The sequence below is a fragment of the Chroicocephalus ridibundus genome, chromosome 1 (genome assembly GCF_963924245.1).
Source record: "Chroicocephalus ridibundus chromosome 1, bChrRid1.1, whole genome shotgun sequence".
NCBI lineage: Eukaryota > Metazoa > Chordata > Aves > Charadriiformes > Laridae > Chroicocephalus > Chroicocephalus ridibundus.
The window spans coordinates 170759161-170772816 of NC_086284.1; the positions used below are offsets into that span (position 1 = coordinate 170759161).

At 42.6% G+C, this 13656-nt stretch overlaps 1 protein-coding gene across 1 annotated transcript in view; it reads right to left on the reverse strand.

Annotated features, from left to right (window-relative positions):
• Window positions 1-13656, reverse strand: part of PLXNC1 (plexin C1) — a 74659-nt gene that overhangs the window by 7230 nt on the left and 53773 nt on the right. Inside the window, exons 22-28 of the mRNA XM_063322796.1 lie at window positions 9619-9796; window positions 8317-8420; window positions 4013-4067; window positions 2883-2914; window positions 2687-2794; window positions 589-752; window positions 23-170 (exon numbers count right to left, since the gene is read on the reverse strand). Of these exons, the coding sequence (XP_063178866.1) occupies window positions 23-170; window positions 589-752; window positions 2687-2794; window positions 2883-2914; window positions 4013-4067; window positions 8317-8420; window positions 9619-9796 (789 nt within the window). The remainder of the gene's footprint in view (window positions 1-22; window positions 171-588; window positions 753-2686; window positions 2795-2882; window positions 2915-4012; window positions 4068-8316; window positions 8421-9618; window positions 9797-13656) is intronic.

The window sequence follows — 13656 nt, forward strand, 5'->3', positions numbered from 1 at the left end:
AAGACTGGAAGGGCAGCATTACCTTCCCCAGTGTCTGTTCTGCTAGAGAAAAGGCATCCATGAAAGCTTGTGCGATTACAGACAAACAGCCATCTATATGCGAAGTCTTCTTAATATCAAAGACAAACTGGGGATTCTTCAGTATGTTCACCCAGAAGCGAAGAGGAAGACTAGACAGAGAAAGAACAAGCATCCTTAAAATTAACCACTCATGTAGCACAACTGCTTTAAAATGGTAATTTAATTGCACTGCACTCATGGAAAGAAGCACATTTCAAGGCCATTTATTCATGTTAAAAAAGAGATCAGGAAACAAAGGCTTCAGAGCAAACACATCAGTCAGTCACCCTTCCATCTTCAAACAATGCTCTCAACCTGCAGATACTTCTTTCTGAGTGCAAAGACAGTATGCAGTCCTGGAAGCTATGATGGTTTGTGTTCAACACACTAAAATTATCAGGATCCACAACGCCAAACCATATCTTCACCCAGGCATGCCAAAATCTTATTCTTCTGATCACCTGTTCCATCTTTGCAACTATGTTTTCAGAGAGTGCACGCACTCCTGTGCATATCATATGGACATACCTGTTGGTTTTCCATATATGCACCACATCAGGGTCAGTAATTTTTTTGCTCTCAGCCTGGGCATCCAGAAAGTCAAAAAAGTACTTGATGGCAACAGGTGCTTTATTGTTGGGTAAACTCCAAATACTCCTGAAGAGCTTTTCAACAACCGAATGAATCGCAACCTGAAAAGTAAGAAAATGAACGGTGCTGTTATTACACAAGAAAAGAGTAGGATTTTTTGCCTCAGAGAGTTGAGCGTGCCCCAGAGCAACCACACACAGAAACTACAACACGCTTGTGGCAAACATCTAGGGCATAGGTTATTGGCAAACAAGACAGTCAGTAACAAAAATGAAACTACAAGTACACCATAATGATCTGCTTTCAAATGTCATGTGTCCTATCACTTTACCGACAGGAGAATTGTGGTGAACCTTGTAATAAATCGCAGGCGGAAGGAATCACTCGTTCCAACAAAGACAACATCAACTCTTCAGATACTGTTGGCACCGTTGCTGAAGGCATTTGGAACTTGTGAATGGAAGTAACAGGGAGGTGAGCAAAAGGAGTTTAACCAGTTTTCTAGGGCGCTGGTGCCATCTGCGACACATGTTGAACACATGTGCTCATCAACACTTCACAGCCAAGCGACTGTGGCACTTGATCTAATTCTAGGATAACAGCCTTGGGTGGCATATGAAGACACTGATGTTAGAAAGAAGAACTGAAAACTGGGTATTTCTGATCCAGAAGTGAAGCTGTTTGGCTCACAAAAGCAAGGGCTTGGTTACTGATGGACTCACTGACATCATTACAGAGAATTCATAAACAGAGGCAAACAAACAACACTGTTTTGTGCTTCTTTTCTTCACATCTGTTCTGAAGATCAGTTCAGCCCAGTCTTCCCTCAACAAGAAGGATTCCCGTGTATCCCAGGGCCTTGATGCGCTACTGGCCAGTTCATTTCACCTGGCAAACTCTGCAATTGTGTCTGTGTGCTGGTATAGGTGACAGAGAGAGAGGGAGAGAGACACGGTTCCGTGCACTTTCCTTTAGCGCACAGCATATCATGGGTGGAATTTCACAGTGAAGGATATCACAGCACTGTTGTTCAGAGTACCACCCTGCTTTGGAGAAGGAGATGAATAATTTAAAGCCCTTTAAAGGACTGTTTCTTAAGAGCCTGATCTTTTCTTTTGTACTTCAGTCTTCCACCATAAGATACTACTAGTTTACTCTAGCAATTCCTAAGGGCTTATGTTAGTTTCCACAGCTAATGAAAAATGACCAGTCTTCACTCTCACTTTGGGTAGTGTCCTAAATTACTTCAGATGCTATCAACAATCTAATTAAATAATGACTGACAGATTTTTAAATGCAAGAAGGCCATAATCTTCATCCCTTCAGGCCTCTTGTATCACACAGCACTCAGGGTTGTGCACTGATTAATATTTTAAGTAATATGCTGTTGCAAAGAGTTTTATAACCTTTTGAGTAGGTCAGAAACAAGATGATATTACCAGAGGGAGTGAGCAGGGCTTATTCCTAAGGAATGTGCATTGTATAAATTAGGTAATTGTATTATAGATCCTAAGGACCTTGTTTTTAAAATTAATCTGGTTATTTTTGATGCTTAATTTGAGACCCTAGAATATTATTTCATTTCATGGGCAGTATTTTCTGACACTCAGGCCTTGGAAGTTGTCTGTAAGCTGGGCAAACACTCGTAGAGAGTGAGGAGATCGTTGATTGAAAGCTGTCTCTCCAGAAGGGATGAGAGTCTATGGGACTCAGTGGCAAACTCACTTTCTATAAGGTCAGTAACCACCTTTTTTCTTTAACCTGAGAAAAAAGGTTGTGCTTACTGAGGAGACAGAGAGTGTGAGTAACAGCCAATTTTAGAACTATAGCATTAGAAAACCTGAAATGTGGCCATCTTTGCAAATGGTCATAATTCACAGTTAGCACAGTGATTTTTATAGGCTACCTTTTTACTTAACATTTGATATACATGCAGGAAGTCTGTGTAATTTCTGCTTTAATGTCTATTTCTGCTGTGCCAAACTAGCCATGCCTAACACCAGCCCTCCCTCAAAATAAGGACTTTACAGTTTACCTTGGTTGACAGAAGTTTTGTCAGATACATTTCTTTCACTTTGAATTTTTGTTTTCCTTTGTGACCTGCTCCTTTCACATCTTTGTTTGCTTCGGAGTCTGGTAAAATCTGTCATGAAGAGATTAGAGAGATTACACAGATACAAATGCAGCTCAGTATTAAATTTACCATTTAACAGTGTAATGACTGAACTCACCAAATGACAGTGTTCATCCGAGTAGTCCACATCTAAACACCAGAAAGCAGAGAACAAACAGGCATTAACCAAACACAGCTACAAGCTTGTGAGCTCTGCTGAGCTCTGGGCTGTGCAGCAGAGTGCATGGCTCAGGATGCCTAGCAAGCAGGCTTGGTGTCACGTTTTCCTGCTTGCGGTCTGGGGGAAGCCTCTGAGAAACGCACAGGTCCTGGCTCACTTCCCCAGTGCCAACCTGTAGCTCGGACCACTAAGCTAGGGCATCATCATCATCTGCTGCTCGGGTAAGCTGGCAGCAAATCACAGCCCCTCTGAAAGGAGGCCGGCAGCAGAGGAGATGATTGCATTTAGCAGTCAGCGCAGGGAGCTGAGGTGATGCTTGAAAGCAATGGCTGAGAACAAACCCTACTCTTGCCGAAGGAGAGGGCAATGCCATCCCAATGTCTTGCCCCTCAGGGACACATCTCTCCTAACTTTAGATGTTCACTTTGACCATGAGGTGAATCACGTGCTAGGAGTGTCTTTCTCTCCCCAGGGGCTACAGAAAGTCCACCTCTGCTGAGCCACCAGCTGGGCTGGATCAATCTGCATCACGAGGGTGGATGAGATGAACTGACCCTTTGCAAGCACCCTTTAACTCCTGACCTGCTGCTGAGACAGATGAGTCAAATCTTTCAGAAACACAGTCGAAAGAATAAGGAAAATGTCAAAACTGCATCTTTTTGTTATGCCTGTCTCCGGACAGTGCACCACTCTGTTCACGATGCACAGTGCTGGGCACCGGAGCAGGGCATGTTCCCTGTGGTTGTCTCACCAGTCAGCACTTTGTGTCACCTGGGCTTCCCTGCCCTGCTTTCCTGCCTATGAGTCCGTATTTTTAAGCGTTCATTTGCTGAGGGCTCTCAGTCCTTCTGCCCTCCTTTCCTTTGCCTTCTTCCCTCCTTCTAGGCCCACTGTGCCTGCAGAGGCCCAGAGCCAGGGTAACATGCCTCTTCATTTGGGTCAGCTACACTGAAGTGCCAACTTTTCTGACCTCCTATTGACCAAGATACAACCTGTCATAGCTTAGCCCTTTGCATTCCCAGCCCATTCTCTGCGAAAGATTAAATAGATTGCAGTTCCCTTGTTACCTGATCGGGTATTTGTCTTCTTTTTAAAGACTTTTATGGTTGCTCCACTTGAAATCTGAAAGCAAAAAAGAAATGTATCTTGCTGAAACAAAAGTGTTTAGAATTCATGAAACTCTCAGTTTCATTTCCTCTGTCCTTAAATCCGTGGCAGCGCAGGAGTGTGCCAGCCCACTCTGTTCTCACCACACTGTGCAGGGCTCTCCACAGGCAGCCAGGGCTGGGCTTTCAGGCACAGGCAGCAGCTAGTTTGTCAGCCTCACCTGGCAAGGTGGGAAAGCAGTGCTTCCGACAAGCCGGCCTTTAAAGCCTTTCCCTTTCTTTGATTTTTCTGGTTCAGCCCCTATTTGGACATTTTCGTTTTTATGTACTGCTTTGTGCTGCTTCTTGCACCCGCCTTTCTACAGGTTGCCTGGGCTGAATTCTCTGGCTCCAGCGCAATAGGATATTACGGGAAGGTGAGGCAGAGAGGGGAACACAGGGATGATTTCTCTTTTGGCCCCCTTTCTTCCAGCTCAGTCCATTCCAGAGCTTTCCTCCCATGCCCTATGGAGAGGCCACGCTGAGGGTCTAGCCTGGTGCTCCCAAGAACTATCTTCAAACTTCAGTTCCCAAAGTGAGCAAAATATTTATGCTCTGTGGTCTGTAAGGTCAAGATCCATATCTAGCCACCTTGGGATTTCTAGGAAGAATCTTCCCCCTCCTTCCCTGAGTTTATAGTGTTGCCAGGATAGTAACTTATCTTTACAAGAAACTGGCAAGTCATGCTTTTATTGTCAAAGAGTAACTCAAAAACGGCTCCCACTGAGAACTACACCACTGCTCTACTGTCAAATGTTGGGTCTTGCCAAGTGCTAGTATTCTTCCCTCTATAATTACAAAAACAACTGGCCAGTTCTAGGAAGGGATCTCTGCCAAAATAATTTAAGTGTTTTTTAAACCTTGGCAGCCAGCCCGGTGTGAGAAACCAGTTCAAACACTAAGATACTCTATCAAAAGCTGTGCCTTGCGCCAGAGAAATCTGCACTTACACTTGCTCCTGGAAAGTAAATGCAATCTATTTTATAAGTATGATTTTTTTGCATGGTTTCCATTTATCATACAGTGTTTCACAGCTCTTTCAGATAACACACAGCACTTTAAAACCATGCTACAAGTGGGACTATGCTCTAAGGCTGGCTTGTGAGATGACACAAACACTCAGAGAAAACAAGAGTCCTCCTACTCGGCCCTGAGGACAGGTAAACAGGAACAGGGCTACCCAGAAGCTTACTCCCTCCCAGAGCAGCATGAGCAATGCGCTGCCTCCACTCCCTCTCGAAGAAGCAGCTCAGTGCTGAAATATGTCAGTTCCTGTCCTGAGGGAGACGGGTAGAGCTCAGAGGGAGAACTGTGCTTCCCTCCAGGAACCAGAGATGATGATGCAGGGCAGCCATGATCCAAGCCGCCACTTCGGTTTTATTTCTGGGACAAATACCGCTTTTAGCACTGAGTGGAATGTGCTTGCCCTTCTTTACCATTACTGCACTGGCTGTACTTGCTGCTTCTTTCAGATCAATTAAAACAACAACAAAAAAAGCCCTTCTTTTTGGGTCCTGCTGCCTAAATCACCTTTCATGGCGGACTGCTCCCACAGGCACCTCAAAACATCCTTACTTTGTCAGGTGCGTTACTGCAGAGGACAAACAGGGAGAGGGGAGATATGTTCAGATCCACACAACACAGAGTACAGCTACTTTGCAAAACAGAAGATGTAGTAGCGTGGCTCTACACCTCTTCCTTGTTCTCCAGGCTTCCTGTCCTCCCTATAATCTGGTCACACATTCAGATCACACGTTCAGATTCACTCTCTGGGGCTGTGCCCGCTCCTGGAATGTTGAGAAATTTGCTACAGGTTGAGAAATTTGAGATCTGACTGGACAGCAGATCTGAAAGCAGTTCTCTAGCTCTCTTCTGGTGTGGGAAATAGGACATCATGATAACTTGTCAAGGCTTGTGGTTATTCTCATGCAAACAATAGTGCAGACCTCAAATAATCACATCAATAACCCTACTAGGAGCGAAAAAATAGAGCAAAAGGAGCACACAAGTCAGAGACACACTAAAGTCTAACAGGAGTACAGTGTATTTTTCTCCCTTCAGAAACACCACGCAAAAATGCAAACACCCCCTATTTGCACATTTTAAAAATCAGTGTACAAAGTCTGCGTTTTCAAGAGTGACTGATGATCCTGAGACCTTTACAATACAACCCTCATGCTCCAGTATTTTTAAAAAAATTGTCAGTACTTCCCAGTTTCAAAAATCTGGTTACTTTCTAGCATTTAAGGCTGGCAAACAAACAACCCTCCCCCCGCAAAAAAAGCCCCAGGCTTGCCACAAAACTCTAGGCACTGTTGAAATGTAAGCTGGAATTCCTCAGGCAACATGAGTACCCTCACGCTGTGTATGTAATGTTCCCTTTTCGTGCTAACTAGACACCTTTACATTCCTTTTTGCATTAATACGCATACAAGACAATAAAAGAGATACACTAATGGCTGATACTTGCCACTAAGCCACTGCCTAAAATGCCACTAAGCTCCTGCCTAAAACGTACATTATTTTGTCAGTGTCAGAAAAAGCGAACTAAAATATCTAACAGAGATACCCAGCACAATTTCCATAAGGCAGCTGCTAAGCTATAATTAGTATAGTTACAGCTTTGCAAAAACAACTGAACCTCCAACCTTACTTGCATCTGCCTGCAGAAACCACAGACGAAAATAAGGGCTGGGACAACGACGCCCAGGGATGACAGTGACCAACTGGAGCAGACTCATTTGCCATAGCACCCATGAGCCATGGCACGTCATGACCTCAGGAAGTGCACAAAAGCTGCCAGGTAAAATTAGGGAGCACTTGCAATAGCTGCCTGCAGTAAAGAGGGCAGGTACTAACATGTTAGACAGAAGTTCAAACATCTAATCAGATTCAAATCTACATTGACCTTTGCTGCATAGACTCTGACTGCAAGACTACAATGTCCTAATTTGTACAAAGTCTTCACAAGTAGAGTGGAGGGAAGTCCCATGCTAATCTGTAGACAAGATTCAAGAGAGGCACACGAAAAGCTGTATTTAAGACACTGGATGGTGACTCAGGACATCTGAGTTCACCGCTGCCTCCCTGGGAGGTAAGGAAAGCAACAAACTCCTACAGAGATCTGTAAAGTGACACGAAGTGAGCTTGCTCCAGACCTCAGCAGCCTTGTGCTCCACCCAAACTATGAAGAGTCCTGCTAGGAGTACTTGTTCCTCTCTGTGGGTGGCACTGTACTTGCTCAGGCAGACAGAAATATGCTCAGGGCTGGCTCAGGTTTCTCAGCACCGTACTGCATTGCATGACACAGACTTACACTCACCATCAAAACTTCTAAACAAATAAAAATCAATTATCGTGTTAAGAGCCAGACTTCCAAATTCAACGAGGCATCAAGAAAGCCCACTAAAAGCACTCAACATACTAACTTCATCTGCAGGATCTATCTATAAGCATCAAAATGTGAGCTACGTCTGCTGCACGTTCTACCCCAGCCTCTCACCCCCTATTTTGACTGGTGTCAGTGGAAACTCCTTAGACAGGCAATGCTGCTTGCTATGCTTTCCCCCAAGGGCTCTGCCACCAGCTGCAGCCTCATGTGTTGTTAAAATGATGGAATAATTATTGCAGCATTGAAAAGGACTGGTTTATAGGTGCAATTGGAAGTGGAGGGGAAAACTTACAGTAAAAAAGTAGCGACAATAGATGGAAGCAGAAACAGAGAGAAAGAAGGAAAGAGACTGACACAGAAGGTCTCAAGAGAAGAGCAACCAAACTCAATGACTCTCAATGAGCTTTCACAAGTACCACTACCACCTGTTCACGTAATCAAAATATGAGGTGGGAAGAGGTAAACAACTGCTCATGGTGCAACAAAAACTCAGCAGCAGAGACTAGAAAAGATTCAAGGCAACGTTCATAGCTGGAAATCAGATGCTCTTTTAACTGAAATGCTCAACAGAAGTAACAGTTTACCTGGTGTTCTTGAATCAAGCAACCCTGCAACAAGCAAACCTCTGAAAAGTAATTGAAAACATATGACTTGGCAAGACAGTTGGCAAGAACGTTGGCAAGAAAGTTAATGTGTCACATATTTCTTTCCTTCTGTTGATGATGCTCAGCTACCTCTTCAAGGTTTTGGTCAATCAAGATACTTCGGTGCAGACAGCATTTGGGAGTTGGGGGGAAACTGCTTGTCAATTCACTGGTATGACTTTCGTGCTTACCTCGTAATGACCGATGGTATTTAGCTTCCTTATCCCATCCTCCATCACTTCTGAGGAACCATCAATATCTAACAATTCTCTTTGCTGCTCCTCAGATACAAGTTCTGCAGTATGACAGCAACAGAAAACAATTACATCCCAATGGCATTCTCACTGTACCAAAGTTTGTAAAGAAAAACAACACCTAATTATTTTTGGACCAGTGGCTCCCAACTAAGCTGTTTCTCTCTGTCCTTGTGCTAGGTCACATGAGAGCAGTTTTGTACTCCCACACCGCAGATTCCTTTTCTGGGGTGACAGCCTGCGTGGCTTTCATTACTGCAGGCTATTGGTGCTTCAAGACAGAGTTTTTGGAGGTGCTTTCACCTAATCTAGCTATTCTGTTGCACAAGCATGCCCTGGTGTTATGACCATGTTGGGACTAGAAGCCCCAAGCCCAAGAAGACACAAGCCACTTCTAAGAGACCACCACAATGAGCTGTATATGACTGACCTAGTGAAGGGTGGTCAGGCACTGGTGGTGGATATAACCACTGGATATGACAGTAAATTATCACCACTTGCCAATGCAGCAGCTGAAAAGGTAATGAAGTATCAACCCTTTAAGAAGCAAGTCTGGGAGGTGATGAATGCCAATAGTATAGTTTGTTGGATTTCCTATTGGAGCATGTAGGAAGTGGTATAGTGGAACTACTGGCTTTTATCTGACCTTGGGCTCTCAAAAACCCAACAAGAAAAGGTGACCTCAGTCTTCTCCAGAATGGCCATGTTTACATCTGCAGATATTGTACATATCTTTGTGAGTCACATATGAACTATTATATAAACCTAATCTGACTGTAAATAAACTATATTTGTGGGTCCCCCTGATCAAGGGAAATGCAGGCCTGTTGGAAGGAAGGGTGGTAGGAGGGACAGTAGATAGGGACTGAAGTACTTGATAATCATGACACATCATCTTACCCACTGACAAAATTTATCAGCCGGCTGTACGTAGGTGGATGGGCCACCTTACAACCCAGAAAAGGAACATATAAATTATATGTGTTCAATAAACAACATGTGTTTGTTAACTGCATGCTGAAGTCCTTGCAGAAGTGAAGCAGATGTAGTTCCAATGCTCTAACTGGTAGCTTAAATGGTCTAACGGCCTAGTATTTCCCTGGAAATTCCTTACAAAAGCTACGTTCTGCCCAAGTGCTAAAAAGAAATATCAAAGTCAAAGGTAGGATTCCAAAAAAGAAAACCCCACAGACAGACCAGTGAGCTCCATGAAAATATAACACAGTGACACACTCTTACCAAGACCAATCTCATCCAATTGAAGACCATAGGGAAAGCCATTCTTATTCAGGAAAGCCTGAAGGCTCTTCTCCTTGGCTTGGCCTATGGTGTCACAGTCCAGAACATTAACTTGGATAGTCTGACAGGCATCTCCACTTTCATTTTCTGGGATTTTTTCAAAGATAACGTTCACTGTCTGGGGAAAGAAACACATGTTATTCTGAGTTACAGGCAATACCTGGCATGGGAAACCTACAAACTCCCGACAGCAAACCTGAGAGATTTTAATCACATTTAATCACATTTATTATTATTATCGTCTTTATTTCAAATAAAGATTATTTGAAGGAAATACACAATCAAGCATTTAGAATTCCTCACATCCAAAGTATCAAAGATATTTAGCTATATATTTCCAAAAGTGTATTTTCTATTCTGCTTTTGTGCAAATCTGTTTCAGTGAATTACCAGAAAAAGACAGGAGACCAGGAAAAATTACAATGCATGTTCTAAAAAGAGCAGATCTTTTATTTAAAATGAATGCCTTAGAAGCAAAACTGTAAGCTACTAGAGATCTGATAAGGTTGCTAAGTAAGTCGTCATGGTAAGCATGATTGATTTTGAGTGGATAGGAAACAGTGCTAAAATGCATATTTACACCAGCAGATTATGCTGAGTACTTTATATCATACAAAAAAATACACCTCCCCTAGAGACATCAGTGTCTGTCTGCATGCAGCCGTGTCTCTAGAGGAAGCAGAGACAGGGCTACGGCAGAAGCAGTGGAAAGGGAAAGCACGCTGCCACGGACACAACCCAAAGCGGTCCAGATCTGCACAAAAAGGTGTCATTTATTCTATTAGTTATTACTCCTGGTCAAACACCCACACAACCTGTCAAGTTATAAACCCCTTGCCCTTTAGCTCACAGCTACTCTTAGCAGGGACACAACTCATCTGCTGGGCTGCACACAATGGGCCAGAGGGAGGTGCCAGTGAGACTGGGTGGCCATCTCCAGGGAATGTTTTCAGTCAGGTCGTATTTCTGGTCAGGTCAGGCAGATCAACTGCTTCCATAAGGCAGGAAAAAGGGATGAGCAAAAGATTGCTAACGCCGAGTGACAACAGCACTCACTTCTAGTGCCGTAGACTGCTCCTTGCAGAGACATCACTGTTCAGTTACATGGATACAACATTCTGCTGCAGATGTCTCGGGAGAGAATTAAAACAAGTGTTTTAGGTGCCAGCAGTTGACTGCAAGTGGCATAGGAAAATCTGCGTACTCAAACCATTCTGGCTGTTGGACGTTTCTGGTATAACACATATCTTTTGACTGAAATGTGAGCACTGCAGGTGTGACTCAGTGTAGGAGTGATCGCTAAATGAGGAAGCACCTAAAACCTTTTTTTTTCGCGGTTGTCATGTGAAGGAAAGAACTTCTGTCCAGGTTGCTGCATGGACAACTTTCCTCTCTTATTAGAAAAATGGGTAGTTATTAATAGTTGTAGAATGCTATTTTCTGCTTTATTACCCTGCAAGAGTGAAAATTATGACACACGGAGAAAAAAAAGTAGTCCAATGAGACATAAATTAACTTTACTGTTTCTAGAGAAGCAAAAGGAGTATTAAAAGCAGGGCTGCAAAACTACGATCAGGATTTAACAAAGACTAGGATGTAACTGAAGTAACTGAGGATAACTTAATCAGGACAGAGAGACGTTTAATTTTAAGGAAAATGAGACCATGGAAAGGACAGACGGGATGGAAGAGGAGGAGATGCAGGAACAGCGCCTGCAGAAGGAGAAGCAGACTGGATGCCATGCCTCAGGTTGGGATTTCATGCGGAAAATTAGTAAAAAAATATATTGGCACAGGAATGAGAGAGTCATGCTTGGTTAGGCCCACAGACCAACTGAACAGACAGCAGTCCTGTCCTTGACTTTGATTGCCCTGAGGTCGTGGTCTTGTAGGACATAAAAATGTGGACGGGGACTAACTGTGTTTTGTCTTTGAAAAACTCATTTTAATCAAAGTCTTTGCCTCTTCTAGTCTCTGAACTGATCTTTCTGGAGTTGCTACTCACACTTTAAACTGATGTTGATTTGTCTTTACATCCTTGGAAGCATTCCTGCCTGTAGTTGATCCTTTCCTCCTAACATTATTCCTACACTGCAATATTCATGTTACTGCTTCTCCTTCATTTCCTCTTCCTTTCAGACTGTCAAGAGAAACTGTCTTTTTCTCTGCTGCATTTCCTTTTCAGCACATGCTCTCACACAGATTGAACATAAATGCGCAGCCTCTTTAGTCCTCCCATCCCCACTCAACTCATTGTAGGATGACAGGACTGTAAAAAGAGAGTAGTAGTCCTTTATGTAGGTGGAATACAAGTCATTTATGGACTCCTTAACTGAAAGTATCCACAATGTGAGGATAATAACAATACTTTACAACTCAAAGAAGTGGTCAGATGGGAAGAAATATTTAAACTCATAAAAGTCTCAAAACCAAGAGAGTCAGACAGTTTTGCTGATACGATCTCCTGCAGAAGTCAATCTTAAGTGATGAAGCAATTGATGAGGAGCTAGGAAAGCCAATTATTATTATATCTTCCTTCTGTAGCTGAAGTTTTCATAAATCAGATTCAACCTGTCTGACAGCACAGTCCCTGGCTTTAGAAACCATTAATCAGAAGCTGACAGTCACCGTCGCTGCATTTAGACACAAAATGTAGAACTGTAAAAAGAATAAGAAATGACTAAAATTATGAAAGCCCTTTTATGATCAGCTCTGAAAGTCAGAAAACATTTGAGAGAAGTCACAGGAGGATACATGGAAGTCATAAGGAAACATCATCATGTCCTTTTCTAAGCTCTCTCAGTTTGCAAAGGAAACAAAAATACAAGGTAACTTACGGAAAAATTCAGGAGGAAATTACAGGACATATGGTTCAACCTAGTAGTATCTACAGTTGACACTTCATGCACTAGAAATTAGTGGTTAGCAATACAAAGTCACAGTGCTCTTCAGCAAAGAAGGAGAACAAGGCAAGCATCTGCAACTACTTGTATTGGAACTAGCTTGGAACCCAGCTAAAAGACAGGAAAAAATTTTAAAAACATTTACTCACGCAGTGACAGCAATAACGACATTTGAAGACAATGTTTACAGATGTTTTTTTAGAGTTGTATTTTTCTTGAAAATGAATTTCAAACCAAATTATTTAGTAAAGCTATTAATAACCATACCAGATAATAAATGAGATGTGGTTTAATAAATAAATATGAAAATACCGTATTTTCTTAGAAGTAAAGAAAAATCATCTGGGATATTCAAGGGCTCTTATTCATTGCCCTGTTCTCTATTCAGCTATGCATCTGAACAAAGCATATTTCTATTTATCAGACAAACTGGAAAACAAGAAAAACTTTCGATTGGTCAAAGAAGTATGTAAAGGAGTATGTAAAATGAAATTGCCTTAAACATACTCCCCTGTCTCCCAGACTATGAAATACAATAAACAGGAAAAATCAGATTGATTCTGTGATCCTTCTGTAGCAGCCAGCACAGTTACCCATGAAGAGGCTATAGAAGAGCTAAAAAATTGGCATAGAAAATGTTACAGGAGTTAAATTTAGGCTAGATGGGCGCTACAGAAAGCAAGGGTAATACTCTCAATGCTACAGTATTGTACTCAATCTGTCTCTAACTCAGAAGACTCTCCCGTAGCCAACATCTGCACTGCTCGCTTCCTAGTGAGGGCTGTTGTGTCCTTTTCTGCTGACGAAAATCCCCATATGTCACATGCTTTTAATAGCTTCCTTATCTCTCACAAAGTGTGCCTAATAATACCACAACCACGGCATCTTCTTAGGAAATTGGGTTCCCTGTCTCTGCTTTACTCCCTTACAGCCCTCCCACTTCTTTTAACACCCTTCTTTTAACTCATAAAGCAGTTGAACACTTTAAACAACCTTCCAGCATGTGGCTTTGCTTCGCTTTCAATAAAAGGCTGTTGGCTGAACAGGTGAATTAAGATAGTTTCTTCCCATCTAAA